At 51.3% G+C, this 20,467-nt stretch overlaps 2 protein-coding genes across 2 annotated transcripts; both read right to left on the reverse strand.

Moving 5' to 3' along the window:
- Positions 1–10,481: 10,481 nt before the first annotated feature.
- On the reverse strand, positions 10,482–12,413 carry LOC120709517 (receptor kinase-like protein Xa21). The gene is made up of 2 exons (XM_039995192.1): positions 11,259–12,413; positions 10,482–11,166 (listed from the first exon to the last, which is right to left on the reverse strand). Exons 1-2 carry the CDS (start codon positions 11,674–11,676, stop codon positions 10,766–10,768), a joined length of 819 nt encoding a protein of 272 aa, XP_039851126.1. The 5' UTR covers positions 11,677–12,413; the 3' UTR covers positions 10,482–10,765.
- LOC120709516 (leucine-rich repeat protein 1-like) lies at positions 12,068–19,981 on the reverse strand. The gene is made up of 2 exons (XM_039995191.1): positions 19,497–19,981; positions 12,068–12,199 (listed from the first exon to the last, which is right to left on the reverse strand). The coding sequence occupies exons 1-2, from the start codon at positions 19,897–19,899 to the stop codon at positions 12,123–12,125; spliced, it is 480 nt and encodes a 159-aa protein (XP_039851125.1). The 5' UTR covers positions 19,900–19,981; the 3' UTR covers positions 12,068–12,122.
- Between the last annotated feature and the right edge of the window lie 486 nt (positions 19,982–20,467).

Raw genomic sequence — 20,467 nt, forward strand, 5'->3', positions numbered from 1 at the left:
TGCGAACCTCGGGCGTGCACGGCTTAGGCATTGCATGGATCAGGAGTGCTGCAGCGATGATCTTCTGGCTAGCCCTGGGTAACGCCAGGGGGCTTCCTTCGCGGCCCTCCGCTAGGATCCGCTCCCGGGCAACACGTCCCGACTCCTGAGCTCCCGTACCGTGGCCGGTGCGTCCTTGCTCGAGCGCGTGGTGCAGCTTCTGCGTTTGCCGACGCTCCTCGTCGAGCTTGGCTTCAAGCTCTCGGAGTTGCGCCAGCTGTGCCTGCTGCTCCGCCACGTTTGCCGGGGTGGATGGCCCAAGTGCCATAGTTGGTCTTGCCACGGCCGTCGCGGCGCGAGTTGCGTCCGCCGCGACGTCATCGTCGTCGTTGGGCTCTCCTATCACAGCGACGAAGCACTCCCGAGTCAGATCGTAGTCCTCTTCATTGGAGTCGTCGGAACAGGTGAGGCAATAGTCTGTCGTAGCCTGAAATGACAAGAAAGCTTCAAGATCATGGATCCCAGAGTAATCCCACTCCAGGTTCACGTGACCTTGCTCGGGGATAGACCCCTCGTCCGAGGAGTCGGGGTATGAACTGTCATGTGTTGACGCGATGAGGTTGCGGATCGAAAGCAGGTGATGCCCGGGCAAATCCTCGTACGCACTCATGTCGGTGCTGACAGATGACGCGTAGGTCATGGCCGAGGACCGGATCCCGTAAGGGAGGGGCGGCGACCTTGACCCGCCTCCCGTCAGCGTCGTAGTCGGTGTTGATGGCGAAGGGGCGGTGTCTCCCCCCGTGGAGCCAGTTGATGGCACGCTCGCCCCGACCCGCGCAGGGGGGGCAGGGGGCGCCACTCTGTGCCGTTCAATGCGCGCTTGCCGTGCGCGCCGACCCGTGCGGCTTCGGCATCGTGGTGGCGGTGCCGGGACGTCGGGGCTGGCTCTGGGCGGGAGGCGCTCCATGAGGTAACCGTTGCCTGTTGCCCGGAACTCGAGGCTCCCGAACCAGATCACATACCCAGCTGGGAACGGATCCGAAACGCCCATTGGAAACGGGTTTGATCTGCCCGCCATCTGGAGAACAACTGGAAAACAGAAAAAAATTGTCACGCAGCGCCCCTACCTGGCGCGCCAACTATCGGTGTCCTGACCTCGCGGTCTAGCACCAACTAGTGAATATGCTGCGTGTCCCGGTCTCCAGATGGTTGATGCAAGAAGAAACACAATGACATCGGGTTTATCCTGGTTCCGGCCGGTGAGGCCATACGTCCAGCAGAGGAGTGTGCACTATATTACTTGCACTGAAGTGCTCGTAGTAGGGGGTACAAGCTGAGGCGAGAGAGGGAGAGAAGCTCTTAGGTCTCTAGGTGTACTGGGAGTGATTGAGGTGAGTGCCAATATCGGTGGAGTGAGCACGTGCCTTCTTGTCGTTGTTCGATCCATTCCCCCCTCCCCTTTTAGAGGCTCAAAGAGGAAGGGTTACATGAATGGGGGATCAGTGAGGTCATCTACTTCTCCCCTCCGTGTTCTGGGGGTGAACAATTGGTCTTCCCTGTCTCCGAGCGCTGTGGAGCATGGCGTAAGTCATGGTCATCGTCCTCGCGAATCCTTCCGCCCATGCCCGGAGCGCGTCCTTGTCCTGTGGCGCCAGTCAACGTCATGGTGATAACTGTAGAAGTGCGCAGAACCTCACGTCGGATGAGGTGGGGCATTGAGGGTGTTAAAGGCGCCGGCCTTGCTTCAGTCGAGGCTCGTACTATGCTCGAGGGTCGTTGCCCATGCCCTCCGAAGGTCCTGCAAGGGAGAAAGGTACATGGGGTATGCAGCACAGTGGTGGGGGCGTCAGGCAAGTCCGCACAGGGCTCTGCAGACCCGCCCCGCACTGGGAACAGTAGCACAGTAGCGGGCGCAGGCTGATGAGACGCCGGTCGTGTCCGCTGTGCGGCATGATGGCTGACGCTAGCTGACGCCGCCCGATACCGCCTGATTCCCGCGCCCATGCCATGGAGTGGTTGGTGAGTCAATGCGCCCGTCCCGTCGGGTGGTTGGGCCGCCGCTCCAGTCCGCCGAGGGCGGTCTCGAACGAGGCGGAGATTGCGCCCGTGCCGAGGGTCCACGGAGGGCTCGGCTGGGGGAGCCTTGAGCGATGCGGAGTCCGTCCTCGCACCAGGGGGCCCCGACGGGCGACCTTCGAGCGAGTCTGAGATTGCCTTTGCTTCGAGGGTCCTTGGCAGGGAGCCCTCGAGCGAGGCGGAGATTTCTTCCACGGTCAGCGAGGCCTTAGAGAGGCCGTACCGAGGTGCTGGGCCGCGGGCCGCGCGTAACTTGAGCTTTCCGTACCTAAAGAGGCTTCGGGTCGTCCGAGCTTGGGAAGGATCCGGCCCGAGTGCCGAATTCTGTTTTGCGCGTGTTGAGGGTGTTTTAGTCCTAGGTTAGGGTGCCCATAGTTATGGTATCCGACACTTTTGATTTGGTGCTAACTAATTTTTTTTTCTTGTAAATGTAAGGTCCTATTTAGTTCCCAAAAAATTTTCTATCGCACCCGTCATATCGAATTTTTGGACACATGCATGAAACATTAAATGAAGTTGAAAAAATAACTAATTACACAGTCTAACTGATTAGCATGATACGAATCTTTTAAGTCTAATTAGTCAATAATTAAATATTAATTGTCAAATTACAACTAAAGTACTATAGTGTCAAAACTCAAATATTTTCGCGAACTAGGTCTAAGAAGTTTCTAGTAACTTACCGTGACTTTGGTCAAAGTGGCCTTAGACACAAACCAATTGATGGACAAATCATAATGGCATGCCTTGATTTTGGCATGGCAATTTTTTTTTTGCGAAGCAGTACACTCATCCTATGAATACAAGCACGCAATCTTACCCCTACGAGCACGAAGTCACCATTGTCGGTTAAATACTGGAATAAATTCAGAAAAATGGGAGCACTAGTGCCGAGTCTAAGACTCCACTACAAAAGAACCAGCTGAGCTACGCTCGGTTCACTTGGTATGGCAAAAATTGGTCACACACTAATCTAGGTGTGGTGTGTATAGATTGCCAAAACACATAGAAATTACGCAGGCGCCTCGTTGTCGACGAATATTCACTCCTATAGAGAGTCGAACTCAGGACCTCAAGTGCTACCGAGGCTCTTATAATTATTAGGCTACATATTTTTTGGCATTACACGCACATCTAATATGGTGTGTTTCTATCGTATATATTGTTAAAATAAATGGGCCAATAGCCTATTTAGAAACGGTCAATAAATCCCAAGGCCCACTCGTGGTTGAATAGCTAGTAATTAACACCGTCAATCCTATTCATCTTTCACAAGATTTTTTTCTTCCCCAACTTTCAGTGTTTGAAATTCGTGCAAACACTAACACTCGTTGATCCACCCCAAATCTAGCTTTCTCCGTAAGCTTCTCTCCCCGCCGCCATCACCGCCGGGCGCCCGCGGCTCTTGCTTTCCCGGCGCTGCCTGCTGCTGCCTGCAGCACGCGGCCGCTGCCCACCGCCGCATGCTGCTTCCTGCTGCCCGCCGCCGCCTGCTGCTGCCTGCGGCCTGCTGCAAGTACCTGCAGGATTTGCCCGTGATGAAATTGGCCACGAAATCCCAAAGGATGCGCCGCCGCAGCGTGCTACCCGCGCGCCGGCGCTGCTCCCTCCGCGCAGCGCCGCTGTCTGCGCACTGTTGCGTCGCCGCGCCGTCGCCCGCGCTCCGCGCCGCCGCTCGCCAGAGAAAAAGCTTGTCTGCTCGCGTTCAACATTTTGAATTTAAGATTTCAACATTTTGTGCTTCCAATTTCAACAATTCATCTGTACAATTTCAATATTTTATTATTAAATGTTGAACCAGTTTAATAAAATATTAAATTAATTATATTAAAATATTGAACATAGTTGCAGAAATTTATACAAAATAATTGTGTCAAATGGACTTTAAAAATTGATGACTTATCTATCTTTCAGAAGACATATAGGAGCCCCCAACTGACGCCCATTGGTGGATGCAAGTAACTATCGTTGATGGCTGTCAACATCACCAGAAACTGATCTTTCAATGGCTAGTTAATGGCATTAACATGAGTACTCAAGGGTCTTTCCTGAGGCTAATAAGAGAGGTATCACCTCCTCTATCTTCCACGAGAGAGAGAGAGAAACCCACTGCTGCGCTGCATCATTGTTGTCCCCGTTCCGGCGTCATTGTCCCCGTTCCGGCGATCTGTGTGCACGGACTTCACTGGAAGAGTAGGCCTCCGAAGCTGCGCCCTCATTAGAGACTTTGCACTTGAGGAGTAGAAGGGCGATCAAGTTTTTGGAAAGTGCATCTTGCACGACTGCTCGCTACTGTGAACGACAACTTCCCGGCGTCGTAGCTGCACTACAACAACTCTGATCGAACAGGTTGACTAGCCATGTCGGGTAATGGCGCATTTGGTTCCTTCGGAACTGGCCCCGCCACTAGGTAGTTCATGGACTTCATGTTCATGTTTGTTATTTTCATTACAAGCATATTAGATCATGCTCTTGTTTTTACCTATGGAAATGTCATGATTTATGCTCTCAAATTTCGAATTAAAATGAACCGAAATTGGTCTCTAATTCCAACATATACACCTCTAGATAAGACCGTGAACCTCTCATGTGTGATCTTTACATTTTTATACCAGCAACAACAATATAGATGGCTACCAAACAAAATTGAATTTGTGTGGCTTGTGAACACGGTGTGGATTTTTTTCCCCTTTTCTGGCCGTGGATACATCACCTACTAGTGTGACATTCACGAAAACTTCATGGATTTTGTGAAGATATCTTGAACCTCTATCATCAATCATCCTCTCCAAAGTAGTATGTGTGGTCCTCTTGAAGATAGGTACAACCCAACCCCAAGCCTAAGATCTGCGAGATAGCTCACGAGGTAGATTGGCACGTATGTGCAGCATCAATGTTCGATCGGCCAGACTTTGTTGTGGCCGGCCTGGTGGAAAACCAAATTCACACTAGAAACCCGGCGCCGCTTTGCTGCCCGCTCCAGTGAGGTGGGCCAATGTTATATGGTGGGAAAACTGTAAGCATATACTCCTTCCATTTCAAAATGTAGGTTATATATAGACATATGTTATATATAGATGCATAGCAAACACTATGAATCTAGAAAGGCCAAAATGATCTATATTTTCGAACAGAGGGAGTAGTACCGTTTTCACTCTTAGAAGTGAGTTGAGACCTTTTCTTTAATAGTGCTATACCTGGGTTCAAAATAAAAAAAAGAATCCATGAATCACATAATAAATATATAATATTATCACTGATTCATGGATTTTGAATGTCTGCAAATGCCAAATAGTACATGATACTTTGAAAAAGTTACATATTTAATATGAAACTGCGGATCATATAAATTGAACCTTCAAAATTTATCATTTATGCCCATAAAAGAGGAAGGAAAGCGTATCAGAAGTATAGTAAGCAAGGTACCCTTAAAAAGAGATAGTTCAGATCCCTTGTGTTGATCTTTCACTGACGGTGGACTCGAAGTTGTGCCCCTCTCCCCGTCCACCGCCATAACTTCTTCTCTGTCATACATCACTACAGGAAACTTCATGTTTGCTGTGTGTTAGAAACTTTACCGTGTGCTTTTTATCGGACATACGACAAATAATCTCTTTGCCGTGTGCACACACGGCAAAAATACAACACACGACAAAAATATGTTTTGCCGTGTGCTTCTTCTTGGCACACGACAAAGAAATACTTTGCCGTGTCCTTTTTTTTGGCACACGGCAAAGCATGACTTTGCCGTGTGTTTTATTTTGACACACGGCAAAGTAATAAAATTTTTTATCTTTTCATCTCGAAACTTTTTCTATTTTTCACATACGGCCGTGTGTTTTCTATATTAAAATTTGATGTATTTTTGTATTTATTTATTATATTTAACTAATTAATTGTATTTCAAGCAATTTTTTGAATCACATCAAATTTGAACCGTGATTCAAATAATAGAATAAAATGAGTAGAAAATAATATTCATATTATTTAACATAGTTTGAAGCCTTATCTATCAAATGAAAAGAAATTTTGAACATCTTATCTAGGTAATACGACCACGAACGTGTGTTCGAATGATTTTAAAATTTTAAAAAAAGCAATTAAAGTCTGAAAATTATGAGATTTGTCAATATATCATGATATCATATGTGGAGGCTGTGGTAAAAACTTGAGTGGGTTTCACAATTTTGTCACTTACAATGCTTACAAATGAAAACATCTGCGAAGAAGAATCAGAGAGTTGAGAAGAATGCAGTTAGGTTTTGAGTGAAAGTGATCATCAAACTTGGATTTGACTTCAAAAAATTTTCTATAGACAATATAAATTATTTCATGTAAAATTTTGGTAATTTTTTGGAACTTTTTGATAATTTAATATATCAAGTGCAATTACAGAATTTTTATTGATATAAAAAAATTTGCCGTGTGTTTTTTTTGTCACATGGCAAATAACCATGCTTTGCCGTGTGCCTTAGATCTAGCACACGGCAAAGTAAAATTTAAATTTTGTAAACGAACTCTGATGGAAAAACTACCAAAATAAAAATTGTAGATCTTAAAAAGTTATGAAACTTTGTAGTTGATAAGTTTTTTATTTGAATTCGTTTAGGGCCTCAAACAAGCAAGTTAAACTCGGTTCAGTATAATATGTGGGGGAAAAAATAGAGTATAGACACAAGTGATAGTGTGGTGTAGTGGTAGAGGAGGTTACACATGAGGAAGAGGCTGTGAGTTCGAATCACGCCGGACGCATGATGGATCGAGTGGGTGGCTGGTCGGTGGGGTCCTCTCTGGATTAATTTTTTTGTTTTTTATTTTTAAAATAGGTTTTTTAAAAAATTCTTTGCCGAATATTTTGTAGCACTCGACAAATTCTTTGTCATGTGCTGCACAAGGCAAATAAACATCGGCAAAGAGGGTCTTTGCCCTGTGCCTTTTATCGGCAAAGATTTTACCGTGTGTAAACAACGAGTGTCCAGTAGTGCATGTTGGGCAAAGTTATTGGGTACTGTTGTACAGAGCAATACAAGATACATCATATACTACAAGTAGTAGTATCAAACTAGTGATATTTATATATGTTGTTTCCTTTATCTCTATCGTGTGCTACTTTTACTTGGTTTATTTTATTGCCGTCCAATTCAGTTTTCACTTTTGCTGATTTAGAGCAAAAATTCTATGATTATTTCTTTGCTGGTGAAACTGAATTGAAATTGTCACATCTTACATCGGTTAAGCAAAAGATACATGAAGGTGTTTCTGAGTATATTAGAAGATTTAGAGATACTAGAAACTGATGCTATAGTTTGACAATTTCTGATAGAGCTTTAGCTGATGTAGCTTTTGCTGGTTTACTTAATTTTTATAAAACAAAGCTAGAGGGACAAGAATTTATAGATGTTAGTCAAGTCTTACAAAATGCTCTGGCTAATGAAAGCCGAGCTAAAGAGGCTAGAGATTCTCAAAAGTCCAATGAAAAGCCTAATCGTCCTATTTATGTGCTTGGGTGTGATTCAAATTGCTCGGACGATGAAAGTAAAGATGTTTATGCTGCTGAATTTGTTTGGTCCTCCAATGATAAACCTCGCATTTGTGGTTCTCTTAAACCGATTCCCAAAGATCGGCAAGAAAGATTTACTTTTGATGTATCTAAATACGAGAGGATATTTGATGAGTTATATAAGAATGGATACATCAAGATGTCACATGTCATACCACCGCCTGAAGAGTTATAGCGGCGAGCTTATTGCAAATTTCATAATACTTTCTCCCATGCCACTAATGATTGTAATGTACTTCGAAGATAAATTCAATCGGCTGTTAATGAAGCCCGAATAATTGTTCCACAAATGAAGGTTGATCAGAATCCCTGAAAATCAGATTTTATAAATAGGTCCCTGTTTTTTTTGCGTAACAGATTCATAATTTGGGGCTTGCAATGTGACCCTTGGCGGGCGAGGTCGGGCTGGCCGCTGGGGAGGTGCGTTGGCCGGTGGGAGGTGGTGGAGTGGTTCTCGGGGTTAGCTCGGGTGGAGCAGGGCCGGAGGTTGGGCGCGGTGTGGAAGGGCGGCGGCCAAGTGGAGCGCGGGTCGTGGCGAAGGCACAGCAGCCGCCGCCGGCGCTAGACCACGGCCGAGGCTAGGCGAGGCGGAGACACGACGGCTCGGCGGCGCTGCGGCCCGGCGGGAGGTGCTGCGGTGCGGCAGTTGAGCGCGGCTGCTCAGCGAGCGTTGCCTGTTTCCGTAGCCGTTGGATGGCCCGAGCCCGATCGTACGACCGCTGCTTTTTTGGGCACTGCGGTGCGGCGGTTGAGCGCGGGTGCTCAGTGAGCATTGCTTGTTCCCGTAGCCGTTGGATGGCCCGATCGTACGACCGCTGTTTTTTTGGCAACGTGACGCAACGAGGAGCTAGAGAATCGCCTGAGGAGGGACGCGCTTTCGTGTTTTAGAGATGGGAAGTACAGTCTGGACTCCGGCTTGATCCCACACGCATGGAGTGGCAATGGCCTCAGCGTGAAGCGCCATTGCAATCCACTGCTCAACTCCGATCCTCGGCGTCGCCTTGCCAGCCACCTAGATGGCCCCTGCCGCTGCCGGCGCTCATGCGCCCTTTGCCGTCCGGCCGCCACCCTCTCGGTCTCCCCCGAGTCCCGACGATATGCGCGCGTGCACGCAACACCAGCGCGAGCTCGAACCCGCTGATGCCACTTCTCCGCACCGCACAACTCCGGCGTAAGCATACGCGGCCGTCGCAGCGGCGGCGACGCCGGCGCGCACTGCGTCACTCACAGGCGCCTGCCCTACCGCCGTGCCGCCGCCGCTGACGGGGCTGCAGGGCTGCAGGGCTGTCCGCTCCTCTTCCTGGCTAGTAGTTCACCGCTCCGCGCCGGTGGGTGGCGCTCGGCGGCGGCATGCGCCGCGGTCGCCAGAGCGTGGTCGGTTTTACCGTCCGGGGTGGACGGTAATTCATTTACCGTCCACCTCGGGTAGCTAGATGCCGTCCAATCCATATCCAGCGGTCAAGATTAAGCCGGGGCACCCACTATAAGGCGCGATTGTCTCGCCGCGGTTAAGCAAGCGCGATGGTTGCGGGCGGGGCGCGCCGTGGTCGGAGACAGCCGCCGACATCCCCGGGGTAGGGCCGTAGGGGCGGCGCTTCCGCCGGTGTCGGAAGAAGTGCAGCCGGAATCCACTGTTGTCAGGTGCGCGTGCTCTGCTCTGTCGGCACGTCGGCACGGCGCTTCGCCCCCGCCACCCCTTCGCGCCGCCGTGTGAGTCCTAAATCTCTTCTCGCTGTTTCTTTCCATAGCGGCCTGCATGAATGCATGATGTCGCTGGTCTGCAGAATGTAGCGTACGGATTAGGTTTTAGTTTTAGTGGAGTCCGCCTATTAGGTAAGTATAAGCGGATTGCAAATCGTTGATTTCCTGCCCTTCAGATACAACCCACAAAGCCACAACTGTGCCAGTCTGCCAGAAAACTGCAAATAAGATTGGGCATCTCTTTATTTTTCTGGTACCCTTATATGATTGCAGCGATACAGAGTATATATGTTTGAAACAGCAATGGAATTTTACATCATTGTTCGTATGTGACAGTAATGTGTTATTCTTTAAGGCAATAATGCAATTGTTGGTTTTCTATGGAATGGTAAAAGGTTGCACCCACCATCCTCGCGAATCCAATTTGGCACCCGCGCCCTACAACACTTCCTAGCGCGCGACGATACAGCCGAAAATCCAATTCAACGTCGCGCGCTAAAGCCCTTCGTAGCGTGCAATGCGACACGCACACGGCAGCAGCCACAGACGGAGATGCTGTACTCTGCACCTACCAATCTGACAACCCAGGTATTCATTTATTTTCTCATTTCACTTCTATTCCTTTATTAGGTTCCATAATAGCAAGTGCTACTGTTTTTTAGCATACCTTTTTCTTTTCTTTTCCAGGTTTCCCTTTGACTTTCTGTTTTATCTGAAGTTTTCTTATCTTGACAACTTTTATATAGAAACTGTACTAAAAGTTATATTGAGGATTTGTACTTATAAGTTGTGTGATTAAAGGTTGTGTGAGAAATCTTTCGCATAACATCTTCATACAATTTGTGCTAAAAAAGTTATCCACTATAAGTTAGTTGAAAAAAAAATAGACGCATTAAATTTGTATGTATCGTAAAAGTTGTGCTAAAAACTTATTCGTCAAGTTGTTAGAAAAAAGTTATGCGTAAAAGAAGTTGTGGGTATCATAAAAGTTATGATGAATTGTGTAAAAAGTGGTGCGTAAAAATTATATTTACAAATTATAATTTTACAAAAATAGAAATCTGTGGAGAAACAAACTTTCCAAAAAAAGAAAAAACAGCTGTTGTCGGAAACCGTGCGCCAGCAGCTCTCCTGGCGCGCGCGCCCCGATTAGCCAGCCCCCACCATCCTCCGTGGACTAATTTAGTTGCACTGTAAAAAATATGTAAATTCCAATCTGTCTTAGTGTTCCAATCTTGCATAGTTGTTGTTTCTGTGATTTGAGTGCCTTGGCAATTGAATGCTTGTGGGCTTTTGGCCAGTACTTCTGATTTCTGAACTGAAGACTTTATTTCTTGGCGACTCGTGCCCATGCTTGAAAAGTGTTATTATCCTCCCAGTCCTTGCTGATCAGATTGCTCAGACATTTAATTTTTACCAAAATGTGGTAAAAATTGGGAACATCAGGTGTTATGTTGAAAAAACCTTACTTTCCAAGCTGTGACTGTAGTCTGACTTGATCTTGTTTAACATCACTACCACATCAGTCATTGGTATCCTTTCCTCGGGTTCAACTCTCGAGCATAGCAAGGCCAACTCAACTATGGACGCCAGGTAGGTATTCAAGATGCTGAAATTCTCAGGAGGCCTACTTGCATCTCTAATATCATTATTCAACTCATCTAGCACTATGCTACTGTCAACGACATTTGAGAGTTCATGTGGGAATGCTTGACTAACCCACTGTCGTAAGCTCAACTCACCAACAAACATTGCATCAGTCGGCTTTTTCCTTGTGAAGACTTCAAGGAGAACAATTCCATAGCTATAAATGTCACTGGCACGTGATGCTTTTCCTGTTGATCCGAACTCTGTTCATTCCATGTCAAAAGAAAACTGGTGAGCTTAAATAAGAACAAGGATGTGTGCTGCATCATACATTGCAAGGGGAATTTAAACTTACCAGGAGCCATGTATCCTACAGTGCCAGGCATGCTTGTTAACGTGATGGAGTTTTCATCTCCAGCTAGCAGCTTGGAAATGCCGAAGTCAGAAACATGTGCAATCATGTCCTGATTGAGCAAGATATTGCTTGGCTTTAAATCACAATGCAGGACAGCTTCAAAGTGCTGGTGGTGGAGATACTCCATCGCCATTGCAACATCCAGCATTATGCCAACCCTTTGGAGGAAACTGAGTTGCCTCCCATCATTTGAGTACAACAAATCATTCAAACTGCCATGAGGCATATACTCAAGAATTAGTGCTCTGAAGTCGAGATTGGAGCAAGTGGTAATTATCTTCACCAAGTTCCGGTGCCGAGCCATTCGTAGTGCACGGCACTCTGTGTCAAAGCTCTTGGAAGCTAGTTCATGCTGCATGTTTAGTGTACCTTTATTGCAACCACAGATCCATCATCCAATTCACCTTTGAAGACTTTCCCAAAGCTTCCAGCCCCTAGCAAGTTATCATCAGTGAAGTTTGGATTGGTTTGGGTGGAATAGCAAGTGGATCGAGTTGGTTTGATTTCTAAAGTATATTAATAATGAAATGGTTTGGTGTGGTTTTGGATTGGTTTTCAAACCATTAGCAGAGTGAGCCAGACAAGCTGTTGTTGGAGAGATAGAGTTCTTGGAGATTCTTCATTGCAGTGATTGTTGTGGGGATCTTCCCACTTAGATTGTTTCCACTGAGAGACAGTACCAACAGGTTGCTCAGATTAGCCAATGTACTAGGGATGCTTCCAGTGATCATGTTTTCATCCGCTATGAAATATTGCAGCGCTGTGCTGAGGTTTCCCATGTAGGGTGGTAGTATCCCTGTGAATTCATTTGCTGCTATGTCTATGGTATCCAGGCTCCTGCATTTGGATAATACTGCCAGGAAATCGAGATTCCCTGAGAGCTGATTCCCAAAGACAGATGCGACGGAGATTTAGCAAATTTTGAAATGACACTGGTATTGATCCGTGTAGGAGAGAATACTCAGTGTATTCATCCAAACTCTAAAAGGGTGGGTAAAACAGTAGCTGTACATGGGCCTCTAGATGGGCCTAACACACAAGCCATATGGGCCACTCACATATACACCAACACCCCCCCGCGCGCAGTCTGAACTACCGGTGCAGCGGTGTTCAAGACTGGAAATAAAAAAAGTACACACATAGGGCAACACCCCCCCGCAGCCACAACTAGCCACCCACTACGTTGAGGCTGGAGCGAAACTCCGAGAAAGTCGAGGAGGGGAGACCCTTTGTGAAGATGTCAGCAAACTGGAAGGTGGTCGGGACATGGAGAACCCGAACATCGCCGATAGCGACCCTGTCACGAACGAAGTGCAAGTCGGTCTCCACATGCTTCGTCCGCTGATGCTGAACGGGGTTGGTGGAGAGATACACGGCGCTGACGTTGTCGCAGTAGACGAGCATGCTCTTGGTGAGCGGGCTATGGAGCTCAGCCAAGAGCTATCGTAGCCAGGACGCCTCCGCCACGCCGTTAGCGATAGCACGGTACTCCGCCTCGGCACTGGAGCGGGAGACAACCGGCTGCCGCTTGGACGACCAGGAGACAAGGTTACTGCCCAGGAAGACGGCATAGCCGGAAGTGGAGCGGCGAGTATCCGGATAGCCAGCCCAGTCAGCGTCAGTGTAGATAACCAGCTCAGCAGAGGGAGAGCGGTGAAGAACCAGGCCGAAGTCAACAGTGCCACGAACGTAGTGGAGGAGACGCTTCAGCGCAGCAAGATGTGACTCCCGGGGATCATGCATATTAAGACAGACCTGCTGAACGGCATATGTGAGGTCCAGCCTGGTGAAGGTGAGGTACTGCAAGGCACCAACAAGACTCCGGTAGGCAGTAGGATCAGCCACGGGATCACCTAGATCAGCAGACAGCTTCGCCTGAGTGTCAACAGGAGTGGAGCATGGATTGCAATCAGCCATCCCAGCCAGCTCGAGAATATCAAGTGCATACTGCCGCTGGTGAAGGAGAAGGCCAGATGGGCGAGGCTCAACAGTAACACCCAAGAAGTGATGGAGCTGCCCAAAATCCTTCATAGCAAACTCCTGCTGCAGAGAGGAGATGATGCGCTGAAGTAACTGCTGACTGGAGGCGGTGAGCACAATATCATCAATATAGAGCAGCAGGTAGGCAGTCTCATCCCCACGGCGGTAGATGAACAGAGAAGTGTCAGACTTGGCCTCGTGGCAAACCGAGAATACCAAGCCCAGACCATAGAGACTTGTTGAGCCGGTAGACCATATCCGGACGACTGGAGTGCACAAATCCCGCTGGCTGACTGCAGTAGACTGTCTCTGACAGAGTGTCATGGAGAAAAGCATTCTTCACATCCAGTTGGTGCACAGGCCATGAGCGAGAGAGAGCGAGCGAGAGGACCGTGCGCACCGTAGCAGGCTTCACCACTGGACTGAAGGTCTCATCATAGTCCACACCAAGTCACTGGGTGAAATAAGGATGGCAGCAGGGCGGGTTCGGGGCGGATATCTGCGGATTTCGGGTCCGCAGGTTTCGGGTTCGGTTTTTAATCTTCGCCCGCGGATTTGCGGGTTCGGATACCCGAAGTATTTCGGGTTTGGGGCGGGTTCTAAAATTTACCCGCGGAGCTCCATCGGGCCTCCGAATTAGCCGGCCCAATAACAGCCCACCTAGCAACCCTAACTATATAAACCTGGAAACCCTATCCTGACCCTCAGCCCCTCACCCGTCGCCCGCCTGCTGCCTCTGCGCCTCCGCATCTCGCATCTCGCGGCCCGCATGGCGCTCGGCGCTAGCGCACCGCCTGCCCTGCCCTGCACGCGCAGGCGCCGGCGCGCCGCCCGCCCGCGTCGCCCTGCATGCGCGCCCGCCCACCCACCTCGCACGGCACAGCACACGGCGGGGGGGCGGAGGCCGCCCGTGCCCCGCACGGAGGGCGCACCGCCGCGGACGCACGCAGCTGGTAGCCCCAGACGCACACGGGAGCGGTGCGTGGGGCCGGCCCCTGCCTCGTGGGTGCTCTACACTGTCAACAAGGAGGAGGATAGGGACAGTGACAAGCCACAAGACGAGGAGCTTCTGATCTATGCAGGCAGCTTCTGATTCGTTTGCTGCACCTGCATGCCGTGCAGCTCCTGATCTATATGAGCTAGCTTGCTGCAGCTTGGTTTTCCCCATGCTATTGCTAATCCATAGGATGAATTCGGGTTTCGGATTATCCGTCGGGTTTCGGTTATCCGCGGGTTTCGGTTTTGGGGATGAATTTCGACCCGAATTGAAGTTCGGGGCGGATTCGGGTTTTAAGTTCGGGTTTCGGTTTTGGGTGCCCAGACACTGCACCCGAACCGAACCCGACCCGTTGCCATCCCTAGGGTGAAACCCCAGAGAACCCAGCGAGCCTTGTAGCGATCCAGTGTACCATCAGCCCGACGCTTATGCGTCCAGATCCACTTGCTAGTGACCACATTGCAACCAGACGGACGCGGTACGAGGTCCCACGTCTGGTTGGCAAGAAGAGCCGCGTACTCCTCTTCCATTGCGCGATGCCAATGAGGATCCGCCAGGGCGTCGTGGACAGAGGAGGGTACCAGAGAGATCCGCGGCTCTCCCTCGGTGGCGGAGAGAGTCGCGAGCTGAGAAGTCATCCGCCGAGTCATCATGGGATGAATATGACCATGGTCCCGATGGATGATGGGTGGGTGGTACACCGCCGGATCGACACGAGAGCGAGACGGTGCAGGCGGCGGTGGCGACGACTCCGGTGTAGGTGGCGGCGGCGACGGCTCCGGTGTAGGCGATGTTGGAGCCTCCGGAGTCAGAGTCGGCGCCAGTGCCGGCACCGAACGACGCCGGTACACCTGCACTGGCTGAGCGTAGCGCGCAGATGCAAGAGGAGGCACCGGGACCGCGCGTGGCGCGACAGAAGGCACGGGGGCCGTGCATGGCGCGACAGAGGGCACCAGGGCCGCGCGAGGCGCAACAGAGATCACCGGAGGCGGTGCCGGTGTACAAGAAAAACCTACAGGAAAAGGACAGACAGACAAAGGTGGCTGAACCACTGGGTCAGGTGAAAATAGGGACTCCAATTCGGGGTCAGGGGAAGGTGTAGAGGAGTTGGAGTAGGGAAAATCCGACTCGTCAAACACAACGTGTCGGGAGATGGGGACCCAGCGAGAGGTGAGGTCAGAGCATCGGTACCCCTTGTGGTCAGGGGAGTAAACAAGAAACACACAACGAGTCTAGCGGGGCGCCAGCTTGTGAGGAGCAGTGGTGGATATGTTAGAATAACATGCACACCCGAAGACACAAAGGTGGTCGTAGCGAGGAGGGGTACCGAAAAGAGCGTGGTGTGGAGTGGGAGCATGGGAAGCCGTGGACAGAAGGCAGTTGAGCAAGTAGGTGGCGGTGTGGAGACTCTCAGCGCAGAAGCGGGGAGGCAGAGAGGCCTGGATCAGAAGGGTGTGCATGGCATTGTTCATCGTGCGAATCATCTGCTCAACCTTGCTGTTCTGGGGAGAGGTATACGGACAAGACATACGCAGCTGAACACCCCGAGAGAGGAAGAAAGAACGGAACATGGAGTTGTCGAACTCACGCCTGTTGTCACACTGGACGGCCTTAATGGTGAGGCCGAACTGAGTGGACACCCAGACAAAGAAGTGGAGGAGGGTGGGAAAGGTCTCAGACTTGGCGCGCAAAGGAAAAGTCCAAGAGTAATGAGAGAAATCATCAACCACCACCAAATAGTATTTATAATCAGAAATACTGAGTACAGGAGAGGTCCACATGTCACAGTGAACAAGATCAAAGGCATGCGTCGCATGCGAAGAAGAAGAAGTAAAAGGAAGTCTAACATGACGATCTAGCTGGCACGCATGACAGAGGTGCTCAGCAGGAGCCCTAGTACAAGGAACATCGGCACTACGACTTAGCTGAGCCAAAACGTCGCGGCCGGGGTGACCAAGCCGGCGGTGCCAGATGGTGGAAGATGGCATCGCAGCAAAGGCAGCAGACGAAGAAGAAGTCGAATGCGGAGTAGCGGAAGCAGAAAGACGAATGGTGTAAAGGGCCCCGAGCTGTTACATCGGAGGAGCGGATGCCGGAAAGCTGAATCCTTCACAGTAAGACCAGAGGAGTCAAATTTGATGGAACAAGAATTGTCAGCAGTAAACTGGCGAATGGAAAGAAGAGTATGAATCATCTGAGGGGCAACAAGAACATCGGGAAGACGGAAAGAACCATGAGCAGAACCCATGGCGGTGACAGGAAGACAAGACCCATCGCCAACCATGATGGAAGAAGGACAAGAGGGATGTGGGGGTCGGACAGAAGAGAGGATATCGGCATTTGAGGTGGTGTGGAAGGAGGCACCCGAGTCGGCGATCCACTCGGTGCTGACCGGCGGTGTCAGCCCCATGGTGCTGAAGGACTACGCCAGCGCGGTCTGGTCCCATCCCCCAAGCCAGGTCGATGGCTGGCTGGGCTGAGCGGGTGGAGTCTAGGACGACGCGAACAAGAGAGCAGTACCGGTGAACATGGCCACCGGCTGGAGCTGAGGACGAGGGCCCTCCCAAACCTTGAAACAGCCACATCGAGATGCGCCCTGACTATGGGTTGCTAAAGGATGGCCAGGGCGTACCTCCAGGGACAGGGGCAGGAGCGGGAGCTTGAGCCGGAGTCGGCGTGCCCCGACGGCCCCCACCAGCACCACCACCGGTACCAGCACCTCCAGAAGCAGGGCCACCAGTACCACCACCACCACGCCCCCCTGCCGACGACGTCCACCACGGCCCCCACCCCAGGTCTGCCCAGTGGGAGGAGCACCGAGGAGGGAGGTGGCAGGCGAGGCGGAGGAAGCCGGTGGAGCAGCCACGAGCGCGGTGGAGGAGGACGAGAACGAGGCAGTCGCGGGACCCCTGGTGATCTCCTCAAGAATGAGGTCGTCCCGGACCTGCAGGAAGGAGGGGAAGGGCCTCTGGTGGGTGATCCATGTCCGCAGGTGGTCGTAGGTACTGTTGAGACCCCGCAGGACATTGAGCAACAAGACCCTGTTGGGCACCGGACACCCGAGGTTGTGAAGAGCATCAGCCATGCCCTTCATCCTCCTGCAGAACTCACCAATGGAGAGGTCCCCCTGCTCGAAGGTGCGGAAGGAGGCGTCGAGCTGGAGAGCGCGGAACTTGGCGTTGCCGAGGAAATGCCCCTCGAACGCCAGCCAGGCCTGTCGCGCGGTGCCGCTGTGAGTCCTGACGATATCTTGGAGATTTAGGGAGATGGTCCGAAAGATTCAGGACATGGCGACGCTGTCGAGGCGCAGCCACACCACATCCCGCGCCTCGACTGGCGTGTCGAGGACGTGGTCGTCGAGGGCGTAGCGGCAGATGGCAAGGAAGACCTAGTCCCGCCAGCGCCCGTAGGAGGAGGACGTAGGGTCGAGGAAGACGGAGACCAGCGCCTTGATGTTCTAGACGCCGGCGGCCTGGAGGTGGAGTTGGACGACCATGGGGTCGGTCGGGTCGAGCCGGGGTCCAAATCCAGAGGGCGGAGCCTAGTGGGAAGACGAAGCGACGTGCTCGGTGAAGGGGACGGCGGGCTACTTGACGGAGGAGGCAAGGAAGTAGTGCTCCGCCTCGGCAACCCGACGAGTGAGAGCATCGGCCGTTGAGCGCTCGCGCTCCCAAGCGAGGGCAGCCGTGCGGACCCGCTCCTGGGCCGCCGCAGCCTCGGACTTGGCGGCGAGAAGGGCCGCGGCGAGAGCAGCGTTGGCCGTAGCAGCGCCGGCGACGATCTGCTGCCCGCGAAAGGCAGCGGCAGCGTACGGCGCATCCACGGGGGGCATCCCGAGCGCAGGCCATGTAGGAGGAGGGGCTGCATCGGTCGCGGCCCTGGCGGCGGCGGCGGCGGCTGCGGCGGCGCCTGCGGCCCAGGCGGTGGCGGTGGCGGCTGAGGCGGGGGCCCTGGCGGCTGCGGCGGCATAGGGCCTGTGGCTCCCGCAGCCCTGGTGGTGGCAGCGGCGGCCCCAGAGGCCCCCGCGCCCCCCGTGCCCGTGGTCCCTGTGCTCGCGCCCGCAGCGGCGGCTGCAGCAGGGTCGGGCAGGGGCGCTAGGGCAGCCATGGCGGCGGCGGCAGATCTGGGCCATGCGGCCGGAACAGGGGAGGAAGGGGAGGCGGCGGTGGGAATGGGAGGGAAGGAGGAGAGGGGTGGCGGCGCCGGCGGCCGGCCGGCCATGGCGGCGGCGGCGGCTGCAGAGGGAGGAAGAGGAGAGGCTAAACTGATACCATGTAGGAGAGAATATTCAGTGTATTTCTCCAAACCCTAGAAGGGTGGGTAAGATAGTAGCTGTACATGGGTCTATAAATGAGCTTAACACACAGGCCATATGGGCCACTCACATATACACCAACAATCCGGTTAACCTGTTTCCTACTAAGTCTATTTGTGTAAGATTAGATAGATTGCCTATGGATTCTGGAATGCCACCAGTAATTTGGTTGTTTGCAAGGCCTAGAAACCTAAGGTTTCTCAGTTTCCCCAATTCTGGTGGAATTTCCCCCTCTAGATTGTTCTCACTGAGGTCCAACACAAGAAGCTCGGTATTGTTGCTTAGCTCAATAGGAATCTTGCCAATAAGGTCATTCATTGACAAAGGATATTCTGGTGAGGTTTGGCAGTGCTACCAACCATGATGGTATAGTACCAGTGAAATTATTTCCGGAAAGGGAGATCTGTTCAAGGTTCTTACAGGTAGAGAGTCCCAATGGGATAGGCCCACTGAATTGGTTTTCTTGAAGGGAGAGCACTTGCAGCATAGGGAGGTGAAAGTTCCTGTTTCCGGGAATTGGACCTGAGAGATTGTTCCCTCCAACATATAGTAACTGCAGTTGGGACATATTGAAAAGAGAAGGCGGCATGGGGCCAGAGAGGAATTTTTTTTTCTAGGATCAGAATCTCCAGCTTTAGCAATGAGCTGACACTATCAGGAATTGCTCCTGTCAGCCTATTCACTCCGAGATATATGCTACTCAAATTTGGTGTGTTGTTGAACAGGTCCTCCGGAATTGGTCCGCTCAGGTCATTGCCTTGCAACCTTAGCATAAGAAGCCTATGCAAATTTTGCAACTCATGCGGGATCCCCCCAAAGAAGTTATTCCAAGCAAGATCAAGCATCTCAAGCCTAGTAAGGTTGCCAAGGATGCGAGGGATGGTACCTGACAAGCTGTTGTAAGAAAGATCAAGAGTTTGAAGCCATGGCAGACTACCAAGCTCGCTTGGCACGGTACCCATGACGCTGGTGTTGCTGAGGACCAGAGTCGAGAGGAAAGAGAGATTGCCTAGCTCTGGCGCGACGCTGCCCTGGAGCGGCACATCGTGGAACTCCAGGCCGGTGACGCGCTGCCTGCGGTCACATGAGACGCCGGCCCACGAGCAGGAGGAGGCAGTCGGAGTCCAGTTGCTCGCAAGGATGCCAAAGGGGTCCTTGAGCTGTGCCTTGAAGGCGAGCAGCGCAGCAAGGTCTGTGGCATTCGGTGTTGGGGTGAGTGCGGTGGCGCATGTTGTGCTCAGCAAGAAGAGGAGCACCGCCATGCGGATGAAGAAGAAGAAGAAGGCCATTTTTGGTGGAGAGGCAAAGATCACTCGGCAGATATGGATGTGTGGTGTGCTTGACTGCTCCTCTTATAGTTAGCAGTTTTGGATGCGCAGAAGTCTCAAGTGGCCGGGAACGAAACGAGCTGAAACCTACTTGTACTTGGTTTTTTCTGATGAGGCATTGGACGTGCGCAGTTAGTTGAATATGGTCAACGCGTTTCCTCTTTTACCCACATACTAGTATGTGGTCCAAAGGTATGGACGGATGTGCCGTTTTTTTAACTTCTTTATTACTATACTGCTTACTGAAAATAAGGACTTCTTTCCAAGAAACTGCTTTCAGATTTAGCAAGCAACTTGTCCTGGATTTAGCAAGCAACTTGCCATCTGGAGGGGTCAATTTGAGATGGTCCGGCATCTACACTGATGAGTGATGACTGGAACACACGGGGTAGGTATTGGTCAGGCTGACCCTGATAGGTTCGCACGCGTTCAGATCCATGCACACTAGCGCAGTAGCACGCCATTCCACGTCATGGTTAGCCAGTAGACCCTGCAACTAGGCACATTATTAGAGGTGATAATCTGATAT

This window comes from Panicum virgatum, chromosome 5K (genome assembly GCF_016808335.1).
Source record: "Panicum virgatum strain AP13 chromosome 5K, P.virgatum_v5, whole genome shotgun sequence".
Classification (NCBI taxonomy): domain Eukaryota; kingdom Viridiplantae; phylum Streptophyta; class Magnoliopsida; order Poales; family Poaceae; genus Panicum; species Panicum virgatum.

Bases quoted from the DNA above. Each gene is read 5' to 3' on its own strand.
- LOC120709517 (XM_039995192.1), bottom strand. From the start codon at position 11,676: ATGCAGCATGAACTAGCTTCCAAGAGCTTTGACACAGAGTGCCGTGCA. The intron at 11,167-11,258 runs GTAAGTTTAAAT...TGGAATGAACAG, and splicing joins TGTAGGATACATGGCTCCTG to AGTTCGGATCAACAGGAAAA.
- LOC120709516 (XM_039995191.1), bottom strand. From the start codon at position 19,899: ATGGCCTTCTTCTTCTTCTTCATCCGCATGGCGGTGCTCCTCTTCTTG. The intron at 12,200-19,496 runs GTACCATCCCTC...TTTGGGAATCAG, and splicing joins TTCTTACAACAGCTTGTCAG to CTCTCAGGGAATCTCGATTT.